We start from the raw sequence: 13,401 nt of genomic DNA, 5'->3' as shown, positions 1-13,401 counted from the left end.
CTCTACTGCCCATTTGATGAGCCTGCCGGATTGTTCAAATTTTTCCAATGCTTTCTCCAATGGTTGGTCGGTTAAGATCGTCACGGGATGTGCGTCGAAGTAAGGTTTCAGTTTCCTTGCGGCAACGACGACAACAAAGGCTGCTTTTTCAATTAGCGGGTAATTTCTTTCGGCGGGCAACAGTGTATGGCCGACAAAGTAGATTGGGTGTTGCTGCTTGTCTTCTTCTCTGATGATTACGGCACTGACCGTGGCCGAGGTAACTGCTATGTATAGATATAGAGTCTCCCCCAGCATCGGCCTGGACAGGGTCGGGAGAGTTTGAAGATGAGCTTTCAGTTGCCTAAAAGCTGTGCTTTGTTCCTCCCCCCAGCTGAAGTCTTTATTCCCCTTCAACACTTTGAAGAATGGGGTGCTTTTGTCGGCTGACCGAGAGATGAAACGGGCGAGAGCCGCCATTCTCCCGGTCAACATCATAACCTCTTTTCGATTCCTCGGCTCCGGTAGGTCCAGTATTGCTTGGACTTTCTCTGGATTGGCATCAATTCCCCTGGCGCTGACAAGTACGCCGATGAACTAACCTGCCTGGACACCGAAGTTGCATTTCATTGGGTTAAGTTTCATCTTATATTTTCTAAGTGAACAAAATGTTTCGCTCAAGTCGGCCAAGTGCTCGCTGTCAGACTTGCTTTTTACAATAGCATCGTCGACGTAAGCCTCGATGTTTTGCCCTTTTTTATCTTGAAACACTTTGTCCACCAGCCTAGTGTAAGTTGCGCCAGCGTTTTTCAAACCGAACGGCATCATTTTATACATGTATGTGCCGTGTATGGTGATGAATGCGCACTTAGGCATGTCTTCTTCGGCCATGAATACCGATGGTACCACGAAAAGGCGTCGAGCGAGGCTCGGCATAGTGTAGCCTGCCGTTGCGTCTATTAAGCTATCTATTCGAGGCAAGGGATAACAATCTTTAGGGCATGCTTTATTAAGATTTGTAAAATCAACACACATCCTCCACCCCCCTGATGACTTCTTTATCATTACAACGTTTGCTAGCCACTCAGGGTAAGTACAAGGCATGATAAAGCCCGCCTATAACAGTTTGTCTACCTCGGCCTTGATGGCCTCATCTTTCTCGGCCGAGGAGTTCCTCATCTTCTGCTTGACAGGCGGCGTTAGAGAGTACGTTCACCTTGTGAACGATCACCTCTCGGCTCACACTGCATCTCGGCGGCCGAGTACGCGAAGACTTTTTGTTCTTTCTCGGCGGAGTCCGGGAGGTCGGCTCGAACTTTGGCTCCGGACCGACACCGAAAGCGATTCGGTGCGCCCGGGTCAATTTTTATTTGTTCGGTCTCGGCCCCCCCCTCGACCATGCTGACGTTGTTGGTGCTCATCGGATCACCCTCCGGTCGTAAGGATGGGCTCTTCCCCTTCTCCGATTTCTTCGCCACTTTGAGGGATTGCATGTTACACCCTCCGCGAGATATTTGGACATTGACGATTTTCTCTCTTTCGTCCTTTGTGACGAGCTTTTGCGCTTCCCCGGTCCGAGACATACATCAATGTCGGGGCCGGATGAACATCACAAAGATCGGCCTCACTCAAGGTGACTCGACCTATGAGGACGTTGTAGGCGGACGAACCGTCAATGACCACGAACTCAAAGAAAAACATTCTTGGCCGCATCGGCTTGGCCAAACATCACCGGCAGTCTAATAGACCCCAGGGGTACCAGGCCGGCCCCGGAGAAGCTGTACAGTGGGTTGGTGCAGGGGCTCAGGTCCTCAATCTTCAGACCGAGATTGAGAAAGCATTCCCTGAACATGATGTTTGTATAGGCGCCTGTATCAATTAGGCACCTCTTGACCAAGTGGTTGGCTATGTCTAGGTGGACTACCAACGGATCGCTGTGTGGGGCTACGACTCCATCGTAGTCTTTCTTTCCGATGGTTATGTCGGGGACGGTGGAAGCGGGGATCGCTGTGGTGGGCACAAAGTTGATGGCTTGGTAAAGCTCATTTAGGTGCCGTTTGTGCCCATTAGCTGACCCTCCGTTCTCGTTTCCTCCGATAACCACCTGGATCACTCCCATCCTCTGGAATACTGATTTCCTATTCGCCCCGTCGGAGCTCATTTTCGGGGACCCAGCTACGTACTTGCTAAGGGCCCCCTTTCGGATCAGCTCCTCGATGGCGTTCTTGAGATCTTAAGACGATCGTCGGTCTTATGGCCGGGCTGGCCGTGGTAATCGCAAAATTGGCTTGTGTCGCCCTCCGCCTTCGTCTTGGGGGGCCTTGCCCACTTCTGGCCTTCATTCTTGCTCAGGGCAAAGACCTCGGCCGGTGATTTGACCAGGGGGTGAGACCGTGGTACCGCTTCTGGGTGTATGGTCCCGAACTCTCCCCGGCGCCCGCCGAGTTTGATTTCCTGTTAGATCTTTCAGGTCGTGACCGATTATTGTCACGGCGACCCTCGTCAGTGTTCTCCCGGCGGCTCCTCCTCTCTGGTTGCCCAGCTTCGTTGTGGCCTACCCAGGTCTTGTGGTAGTCCTCCACCTTTATGGCTCGGTCGGCCATCTTTCTGACGGAGGCTAGATTGAGGTCCTCGCACTTGATGAGCTCATTTTTGAAATCGCCTTTCGGCAGGCCTTTCATCAGTGCGAAGGCCGCCAGTTCGGGGTTCAGTTCACGAATTTGCTGAACCTTAGCGTCGAACCTCTTGACGTAGCTCCGGAGGGATTCGTCTTCCCCCTGTCGGATAGTCAGGAGATCCGATGTCTCCACGGCCCTTCGCTTGTTGCAAGCGTACTGGGCTATGAAATTATCCCTGAGGTCGGCATAACAGTACACCAAGCCATCAGGTAGCCCTTTGTACCAACTTTGGGCCATCCCGTGCAGAGTTGTTGGGAAGACTCGGCACCATATCTCATCAGGCTGCTCCCACACCGACATGTAAGACTCGAAAGCCTCGGCGTGGTCGGTTGGGTCACTGTCCCCTTTGTATGATAGGGACGGCAGCTTCAGTTTGGTCGGCACCGGAACTTCGAGGACGTAGTCATGGAGGGGCTGTCTGACCACGTGCCGAATGACACGCGGCGATCGGCTCCTCGCATCCCTAGTCCTGCTTCTCTCCCCGTAGCGGGAAGGGCTTCTTGTTATCCGACTCTGGTGAGTCGGGCTCCTTTCTTCGTTTCTTCGGGGGTGGCCTCGTTGTTGCCGCGGCGACGCTGTCCTCCCGCGAGGTGGGGAAGGACTTTGGTCTGCCACTGACACCACGGGCACCGCCGGCGTCCTTGCATGCTCAGCTCCTTGTATTGCTCCGGTCAAGTTGATCGGAGTCACTTTATGGGCCCTGGTCACCTGCGGGTGTGCTGCCGTCACCGTCGTTGCGGCGGGGGTGATCGGCGTGTTACCCCCCAGGTCCAGGAATAGCTTCAGTTTGGCTTCATCGACCACATGTCCCATGACAAGGCGTGGCGGCGAGCGCGGTTTTCGGTAGTATTGGCATCCCGTACGCCGGTGGAATTACTCGGCCGGTGGGGGACTGCCCAATCTCAGAATTATGGACTGTGTCATCCTGATAGAATGCAGTTTCGTCGGTCACAATTATTTCTTGTTGCTTTGACATCTTCTTAGCTTGTTAGGTGGGTTTTGTGTTTTTTTTTTTGTAAGGGATTTGACTAGATTTTAGTATGGTTCCCCACAGACGGCGCCAATTGTTCCGGGTGTAATTCCAGAGCAGATTTGTTACCACGTAAGCTTGTAGAATGATGACTTTGCTTGACTCTTCCTTTCGGCCTCTCCTGAAACAATGAACAAACTGAGGGCTCGGCTTGGTACCGAGCGGACTCACTCCGACGCTCAAGTCAGTAAACTTAAAGGGATTAAGTTGTGTGTTACTTGGCAAAGTATATTGTAGAGAGATAAGGGAGTTTATACCAGATTAATTGTGGGTTATTAGCTTATTTTGGGATCCTTTCCTCAATGAGGTTTGAGGAGTATTTATAGACTTTCACCTTTTGTCACGTAGTGGCCAAGTGACCAAGTGGCAGAGCAGGTTGAAAGACTGTTCTACCCTCAGCCGAGGGACCTATGGCAGGCCGGCGGGCCCTGTTGACTCCATGCCGAGGGGTCTTGGATGTGAGTACGCGGATGTGTGTCCCGGCTGGCTAGTTGCCTAGCCGAGACCCAAGTGACAGGCCGACTGGCTGCGTCGGTTAGGCTGTCTAAGACGTTGACTTGCTGTGGATATCTTTGACCTTGCTCAATATGTTGACTCGGTCAGCGGGTGCAGAATATGCCCCATCATTAAGTTTGGTGAGTAGATCTTGTAGCCTTGTATTTCCAGTACAGGAAATACGGCGGTGACGCCTTGTAATAAATTTGTTTTCAGTTTTTTTTATATGAAATAAAAACGTACTCTTTGTTATTTCATATTATTGTCTTTATTTCAGCGTTACAATCTTAAAAGTCTTGTTAAGAAAAAAATGTAATTTAAATCATATCATTTGTACATATTTTAATTATGACAAAAAATGGAAAAAACATACGAATATAAATAGATTGTATAGTATTTTCTCATTATTAAATCGGGTTGGATATCGAAATAGGTGCAAAAAAGATGGTGTGCTTTTTCGTGTGTTATTTGTCCCACATTGAAAAATAATGTAGGTGTGGTAAATATACGACATATAAATAGTTGAATTGTCCCACATCAGAAAATTATTATAAGGTGGGGTGATCCTAAAAATTAATTTAGGAAAGTATCATAAATAATATTTTTCGATGTAGAAAATAAAGTGGAGAATCTTTTAATTATTATAATATTTATTTTCTATATATATTCAAGTGATGTTTCTAATTTTTATGTAAAAACTTTTACATTTCATTTGGCAAAAAAATATCGTTAAGAAAATTATGAAAATAACATAATTTGATTCGTGGTAAAAATGCTATCATTAGCGTACAGATTTCATATAATTTATACATATATAAAATTGTTTACTTCTTAGTCTGTTATATGTCCCACATTGAAAAATATTGTAGGATTATATAAAAATAATAAAATTGTCCCACATCGAAAGATTAATATAAGATGTGGTGGTCTAATGATTATAAATATGAGGCATCTTTGGAACTTAGGTATCAACCCAACATCTTTTGCGTCTCTTAAATAAGATGTTTTGACTTTTGATCATATCTAAATAAATGATTAGACATAAGATGTAAATATTAAGACCTTCTAACCATTTTTTGTTACTAAGTTAATTACCTCGTTGCAATGCACGAACATCCAAACTAATACACAATAATGCACAATGTAACTAATCAATCAATCAATACATACATATATATAAAGCAGAAACTTTTCGAGCGATATTAGAGAGTCCAACTTTTCAAGAATTTCTAACAGGAGCAGATTTCGAAACAAATTTAATAAAATTATTATCCTAATAAAAGTAAATTTATTAGTATTTAATAAAATAATCCTAATATAATTAGATTTCTTAGTATTTAATAAAATCATCCTAATATAAGTAGATTAATTTTTTTTAATAAGATTATTCTAATATAAGTAGGTGGTACTCAAAATACACAATGTAATTAATTACAGTATATAGTAATTAATAACATAAACATTATTCATATATACTATATCTTAAATTTCATTAGTCATACTAACTAAAAAGTTAACTGAAACCTAAAAAAGAACCTTAAAAGATAACTGAAAATTAGAGCTGATAATTTAATTGATTAAGTAAAAAAATATTTGGCAAACTAACCTAGCTGTTTTTTTTTTTTTTTTTTGGTAAAATGATATAAAAGGACATAATAAGTTATCTATATTTAATCTTATAAATTGAAGGAATAAAATGTTACTCTTATTTTGGTACGTCATTTATCTATCAAATACCTACAAAAAAATTAAGATAAATGAAAATTTGGTCGAAAGCTTATTTCTTTGAAACCAAGCCTAAATACGAGATTTTTCATGATCTCCCCCGACCTTCCTCATATCTAATTAATTACTTGATGTTTTATAATAGCTATTGGTACAGAATAAATATTAGAAATTAGGCATTGTAACACAAGATACACATATACTTAAAAATCATGAGGAACAGAATAAATAAGTATTTGGTTCAAAATAAATGTTGGCTTTCCACATAAGAATAAAAATTATTGGTAGCTCTATAATAAGAAAAAACAAATTTGATCAAAAAGGAAAATCTATCACAAGTGTCCAACTATATCGCATTTGTCTTAGATGTAGCGAATATAAATAAAGTTAGGCTCAAACTGTATTTTAAATCGTGTTAACCATGGGTGTTATATAAGGGTAAAAATAATATCAGAATTATTTGAGAACGCTATAGAATAGACGAGTACATGACATTTAAATGGAATAAAACGATTTTAAGATCTCCCCAAGTTGAAGCGGTTATGGTTCTGAAATTTTTTACCTGCGACAAGTAGGGGGTGTAATTTTTCTATTAAATACATGTATGAAAAGGCCTAAATCCGTCATGTCTGATCGTCCCCCATATGACATCCTTGTTTTTAGGAGTCATTTTTTGTTTTCATTATACGAGATTTGGTAGAGTATTTTAGTTGGTGTAGACTTTTGGAGCAAGATTTATTACCTTTTAGGAATTCACACTAAATGTACTCCATCCTCTTCGCAATGATCTTCCGTATTGCTTCTACACAACCGTCAATGCGGAAGTTTGATCATGATTTTCGACATATTAATGGTGAAAGTTATAAAAGTTTGACCTCTAAGAAGCAAGGTGAAGATGTATAAGAAAGGAAGAGAGTATACATGATGATTTTTTTAATATAACCCATAATGGTATCCTCTACCAAGTGTGGTATGCCGGTTATGTTATTGAGAAACATTAACTCTGTAAGAGGATTATCTAACGAGATCTGTCTTATTATCATTCGCCTTGAAAAATACATAGTAGAAGGTAAGATACTTACGGGTTCCAAAGTCGACAACAAGTACTGAACCCGAGGATAATAATGACTTCTTCGGATACAAAGATTCCTTTCGTTCTTAAGTAGAGACAATATACGTTGAGTCCATGCTACGTAGACGTGACAAACTGATCAGGTCGTGTCAGGTTCAGGTGTCATATTTAAACGGGTCACGAACTCTTCCTAATCCCGACCCAATTAAATATCGTGTCGTGTTCGTGTCGATCCAGTTACATTAATGGGTAACCAAGCCTCAACCCTAACCTGTTAAATTCCGTGTCATGTTTTCATGTCATGTCAATATTTGAAAAGTGTAAGTATATTTATGTGAGGAACAAGAAAAGTTGGGATTAATTTAGTAAATAGGTTATTCGTGTCGGTTTCGTGGGTAGAGTGCTCGACCCAAACCTATCCAATTAAATCTCGTGTCGTGTTCGTATTGACTAACTTGCATAAATGGGTCGTTAAATGTCACCCAAACCAGTTAATTTCGTGTCATGTCATTATTTGCAAGCTCTAATGTTGCGCCATGACAATAAACAAGAGTTAGGGACAGTCACTAAATCATGTTGAAATTTATATGCCGAAACAAGTTTTTATTAATGGCCAGCTTTATGTAGAAGCGTCAAGAACAACGTCGTTCGAGAGATTACGGTTCTAGATCGATGATGGGGACCAAATGTAGCAAGGCCACGAGAAGGATATTTTTTACAAAGAAGTTTTCACAATTTACCAAATTAAGATGTCGTATTATATATTACGATTCAAAGACTATTTCGGTTAAAAACTGATGGTGCTGAGATAATAAGAACGGTAACTCTATAATCCAATTATATCTCTGAATGTTAGTATACAACTGATATAGTTAAATACCAAATGCCACAATGATTTCGTTGCGTTTTTGTTATAGGAACTGATGATTAATCTGTCGTCATCTAAATCAACCCCCAAAATTTTGTTTGCTCCCATTTTTAGCATAGTTTGATTTTTTGTTAAATTTAATAGTTTTCTATTACCAGACCATGATAACGTGAAATAACGTCTTCAGCGGTGCCATAAAATATATACTACTAAATGACATTATTATACTACCTTGGTAACCCAACTATTTAAAAAAAAAAATGACATAAACTACTAACTGATGTTGTCATAGATGATACTAGTCATACTACTAGGGGCTCGTGCATTCTATGTAATAGAATCAGAGATATTTTGATTGTGTTTAAAGACTACTAATTCTATTGGAATTCAGTTTGGATTTGATTTTGCGAAATGTTTATAACGAGCAAATACTCTTAATTATAAATAGTCAAGACAAAATTATGTTGTAAGAGATCTAACATTTTTTTTTCAACGCACTAGATATACGGAGTATATAATTATGATACCTACTATTTTTTTTGTAAATCATTCGTTTTATGTAGTTGTAAAATAATTTGCAAAACTTATAAAAACATGTTTCCGTTATTAAGGGTCCATATTGGTGAGCTCCACATGTTTATAGAGAGAGTGTTTTGCATTTAATTAAAAACCGGTTGCGCTTGTAAGTTGTAACAATAAAAAAACTAGCAATACTATAACTATGTCACTTGATGTATATTAATCGATGGCAAAACTTTTATGCTAAAAGCACTAATTATTCATCGGTTATCATCTACACTAATCACGAACTAGTAAGACTTTTTTATCAACTTAAAAATATATTTTTACCGATTATCCTAATGAGAGCCTCGTGCATCGCACGGGCTTTCAAACTAGTAAAACAATATAACAATGTACAGAATGCATGGTAAGTAGTGGGATTCCGAAATTTGGTCGATCTGATATTTAGTTAACTCTTTGGCCCGTCTTTAGTTATAGACGAATATGTGCCGTCTATAATGAGATTTTGTGATTTTGTAGATGGCGGCATTACCATAAAGCCACAAACATGCTGAACGATGTCATTCAACGTCCAACTTGGATTCAACAATATGTTGGTGAACATATTGTAAAATACAGACAAGGACGTCCAACATACGAAGACGAAGATGAGGAAAGAGAAGTTAATTAACCCATGTGAGATACAGCTTGCTCAACTTAATTGTCACAGCGTCAAAGTCAAGAAAGCGAAACGGGGCATCAACATTGATCAAAGCCTCTTAGTTAACAGAAACATGTAAACACCGTGATATATATATGTACAAAAGCACTTCCTGAAAAGTTTATTCTTAGTTATCGTTCAAACTTCAAACAAACGCATTCGCATATACGACGTTTGTTATTTACATGTTAGTAGGAGGAAGTTGGAAGAGCATCTAACCAAAACTGTAACCAAAATGTCACCATCTACAAATCCCGGGAGGCTCATTCTGGCTCAAAGCAAGTATTTCGTCATATCTCGAAGCATAAGCAAATCCCCACAACTGCATAAAATATAGATTATTTATAAACACTGGCATATGGCAACCGCGGAAACTTGGAAAGTATGGGCACGTATAAAATAACAAGCTTATCGTGAGACGGGGTCCTTATTACTCATGACTAAATGATGAATATCAAATATGAAAGAGTATTCCGGTCTTGCAAAAGATGGTCTCAATATCAAATGAGCATATGAAATCAGAGCATACCTCAACATCTTTGACCGTAAAATCCTCAGCATGTGCAAGGCAAGGATTACCGTAGGTTTCTGATGCTGCACTTGATCCGAGCGCCCTATTCATAATGCCAAAATGTCACGATAAGTTCCTCTGTACAGTGTTCTAAATGTGAAAAAATAATGCTTTAAAAATAATAGAAAAATATTACCATACAAACAGCTGCGAAATTTTTAAAAGTATAACCAGATATAGATATCTTACAAGTCATTATCCAAGTGCAATGCAAAGTGACGTCCACCTCCTAATGCAAGAAAGTTGGGAGAACACAAAGTGTAATACCGGTTTGAACCTGCATGGATGCATGGCTGGGTTAACAAAGCCGATCATAAAGGAAGGAAGGGTGCAATAAAGAAACTCCAAAATCAAATGATGCACTGAGAGCAAGAATCAAGACCATTTCTCAAATAGTATACCTAAATAAAAGAGAGGACAAAAAGAATTGCTTATAAGGCGATTTTAAATAAGCATTATTCCTTGAACGAATATTAATTAGCATACCAACATGAAAGAGACTTTTTAAAAACTACCATAACTAAAAGTGGTTACAAAATATCTTAGTGCAAAACCGCCTTATAAGAGCCTCTAAGCTAATGCATACTTGGAACATTTCTTATTCAAGAACTGTTGTACGCTAATACAGAATCTATATAAGATAGCCAGTGCTTTTTTATGTCATAATCTAGCATACGAAGTTCGTGTATCGTACCTGTGGGTTGATAAATAACTGCCTGGCCAGGGGCATCTGTGAAGAGAAATGAGGTATTTGATCCCTGTATATACTATGGGATTAGAAAGGTGTACATACACCAATCAATAACTTCAATAGCATTATCTAACCGTGCTCACCTGATACTTCTTCGAATTAGGTTTTAAAGGTGTCTCAATCAAGCCACCGAAGACAGCACCTCCACTATCCCCAACGACCTGTCACGTGCTAATAGAGAGTAAGATACTTAGGCAAGAGGAAAACTACAATTTGATTGGAGAGAGGGTGCATTTCAGGAGTGGCTCCAATGCAACCCGAGTGATAAAACCTAATATTCGTAAAATACGTGCTCCTGAACATTAAAGTATCAGGTCAAGTACTTGTTACTTAATAATCAAGGTTCAGGCAATGGCGGAGTTTAGAACTAATAGAAAAAGGTCTTATTTACAAATTGCAGTCTCCAGGAATTTGCCAAAAGCATGTAGCTCTACCATAATGAGATAATATGTAGAATGAAACATTGGGTCTTCAATTAACAAGCGGAAAAAAGGGCACAGCAACAATAGTCAACCCATCATAAAAGGAAAGGAACACTTAATAAAGACTATACCAGCAAGCCATGGCCTTTGCATAGGTTGCTTTTCCGGTATAGTGTTGACAGCGATATGCCGTGCCTCCAAGTACTGCAGGTGCAACACAAAAATTATCACACATTCGCCAATTCATGGCATAACACACCACATAAAAACCGAATGCAAACTATTAGCTACACACCTGTACAACAATACCCATTTCAGGCCTTGTACAAGGCACGGAAGGGAAACATAAAGTTTCATCCGAGTATCTCTTGAGAGAAGCATGGAGGGCTCAGACATGTCCGGAAGATCACCAAATGAGACTAGACCATGTCTACTCTCTAACGACCCCCCTTCCCCTCCATCATCTCGGACTTCACCCTTAACATCAGCTTGGCTTTCTGAGTTAGGCTTCCTTTGAGATGCTTGATTCCGGTACCAAGCTAATCTAGCAGCATAACTCATAGCTTTACTCACAGTCTGTTTCCCTCTAGATAGCAGTCCTCTCCTTCCACTACCCTCCTTCACCACCACATTAACATTCCCAGATTCTAAAACAGGCTGTACTACCTCAATTCTAGCATTGTTACCAACCTCGCCCTCGGATTCTAGCTCAGATTCAGCAGCAGCTTTGTTCTCCCTATCAGCACTAAAGTAATCATCTTTTAACAGAGAATACATAAAGGCAGTGAAAGATGAGGTATCAGGTCCCTCAACTGAAAAACCCTCTTCAGCAATTGTCTCATCTTCACACTTCTCAACCTCAGCTTCATTACCCTACACCCAAATATTTCCATAAATTACACACTTTAACAGATACCCACAATCATTTTCACTTCCAATTTGATAAATATAACCTCATAATCCTCTTACATCAAAAATCAGGAAACTTTCAACAAATTATCAAATTAGTATTCCCTCTGTCCCAATCATTTGTTTACATTTGATTAAAGTACGGCTCACAACGAATTAAAAAAGTAAACGAGTGACTGAGAGTCTGAGAGAAAGGGAGTACAATCAAGGTCAAGAAGTTCACTGAAAATCCATAAAACGAATAACGACCAAGCAGTAGCAGAGCCAGGATTTGAAGTTAGTGGCGGAAAAATTAGAATCTTTTAATTTAAAGTTGCAATTATTCCATGCCCTATGAAGCTTAATTCCGCCACGACAACAAAGATAACAACTTTTAACAAAATTAGACACAAATAAAGAAACCCAATATCAAAAAAAGAAGAAAGAAAGAGACATACTTGAGGAGATGGAGGAGATTTGTTGGAGAGTTTATCAGAAATAGGATTGAGAAGAACAGTAGTGAGGTCTGATACAAGATTTACTGCTTTACTTCTTAAAGATCTTTGTTTTCCCATTTTTCTATGTTGATTTTTGACCAATTAAAACACAATTGTATTGAATTGGAAGAAACAATCAAATTGGTTTTGGTTTTAAGGTTGTTGAATTTGTTGAAACATTGGATTTACATTTTGTACCAAATTTGTTTTGTTTTGTTTAAGACATGAAATGAAATCAACCCGATAAATGTGATCTCACAACACCCTAGTACCCTACAATAGTAATAGTAGGAGACAAGTCACCATCAGGTAAGTGTTGTCTTTGACCAAGTTTTAAAATGGACATAGAAAGGATGTTTAACAGAATGACTCCGTGGCCCAATGGATAAGGCGCTGGTCTACGAAACCAGAGATTCTGGGTTCGATCCCCAGCGGAGTCGTTTTTAAAGTCGGCTCTATTTTTTCATCCTTTTAATTGCAACTGAGGTTTGGCCGTCGCAAGTTTAACACGCATTTTGTTACGAAATATCTAGAGATATTATATAAATGTCCATATATTACCGTATCTTTAGGAGATATTATATTACCATATTATAGATGTACTCTTGTACTATATAATGCTGCCGCGATTTATATGAGGTTTGGCCGACGCAAGTTTTCTTACATAATGCTGCCGCGATTTACATTAAACATACATGGATATAGGATTATTTAATATGAATACTCCAAACTATCGCCCCCCTTCTCAAAATACTCCGAACTTTGTTTTAACTAACAATAAACCATATTATTGTCCTCCTCTTCTCAGATTATACTCGGGTAATCGGCTACCTATTCAGTAGGTCACTCCACTTATTATCCTTACATAACTCATCCATGCCACATCCTACCATTATCATTGGCAAATCACCAACACCACAAGTCACAACCGCCACCTATAAACACTTATGCGCAAATCACGGAACGCCTTAGCCCGACGCCCGACTGTCATAATGACACCACCCACGTCCAACCAAGCCCGAAATTAATATTTCCCCAAATTGATTTGGGGATCTATGATTTTCGAAATTTAAATCAACTGTTGGTGGAGGGGTACACGACGACAAAGAGGCAGAACAATTTGAGGATGCACGAAGTCACAGCCGCGGTGGTCGAAAGCAGGAAAGTGAGGCACGACTGTCAAAGTGACCTATATTTTATAGA

At 40.0% G+C, this 13,401-nt stretch overlaps 1 protein-coding gene and 1 non-coding gene across 2 annotated transcripts; one reads left to right on the top strand and one right to left on the bottom strand.

The window, feature by feature from the left end:
• Window positions 1-9,113: 9,113 nt before the first annotated feature.
• On the bottom strand, window positions 9,114-12,457 carry LOC141643459 (uncharacterized). The gene is made up of 8 exons (XM_074452630.1): window positions 12,160-12,457; window positions 11,109-11,686; window positions 10,945-11,017; window positions 10,475-10,552; window positions 10,335-10,398; window positions 9,830-9,917; window positions 9,599-9,683; window positions 9,114-9,391 (listed from the first exon to the last, which is right to left on the bottom strand). The coding sequence occupies exons 1-8, from the start codon at window positions 12,274-12,276 to the stop codon at window positions 9,308-9,310; spliced, it is 1,167 nt and encodes a 388-aa protein (XP_074308731.1). The 5' UTR covers window positions 12,277-12,457; the 3' UTR covers window positions 9,114-9,307.
• A 108-nt stretch (window positions 12,458-12,565) lies between these two features.
• TRNAR-ACG (transfer RNA arginine (anticodon ACG)) lies at window positions 12,566-12,638 on the top strand. The gene has a single exon. It is a non-coding gene; the product is annotated as a tRNA-Arg (tRNA).
• The last annotated feature ends 763 nt before the right edge of the window (window positions 12,639-13,401 follow it).

This window comes from Silene latifolia, chromosome 2, assembly GCF_048544455.1.
Source record: "Silene latifolia isolate original U9 population chromosome 2, ASM4854445v1, whole genome shotgun sequence".
NCBI classification, from domain to species: Eukaryota; Viridiplantae; Streptophyta; class Magnoliopsida; order Caryophyllales; family Caryophyllaceae; genus Silene; species Silene latifolia.
Note: the sequence above shows the minus strand (reverse complement) of the source record. Positions and strands in the feature narration are given on the sequence as shown.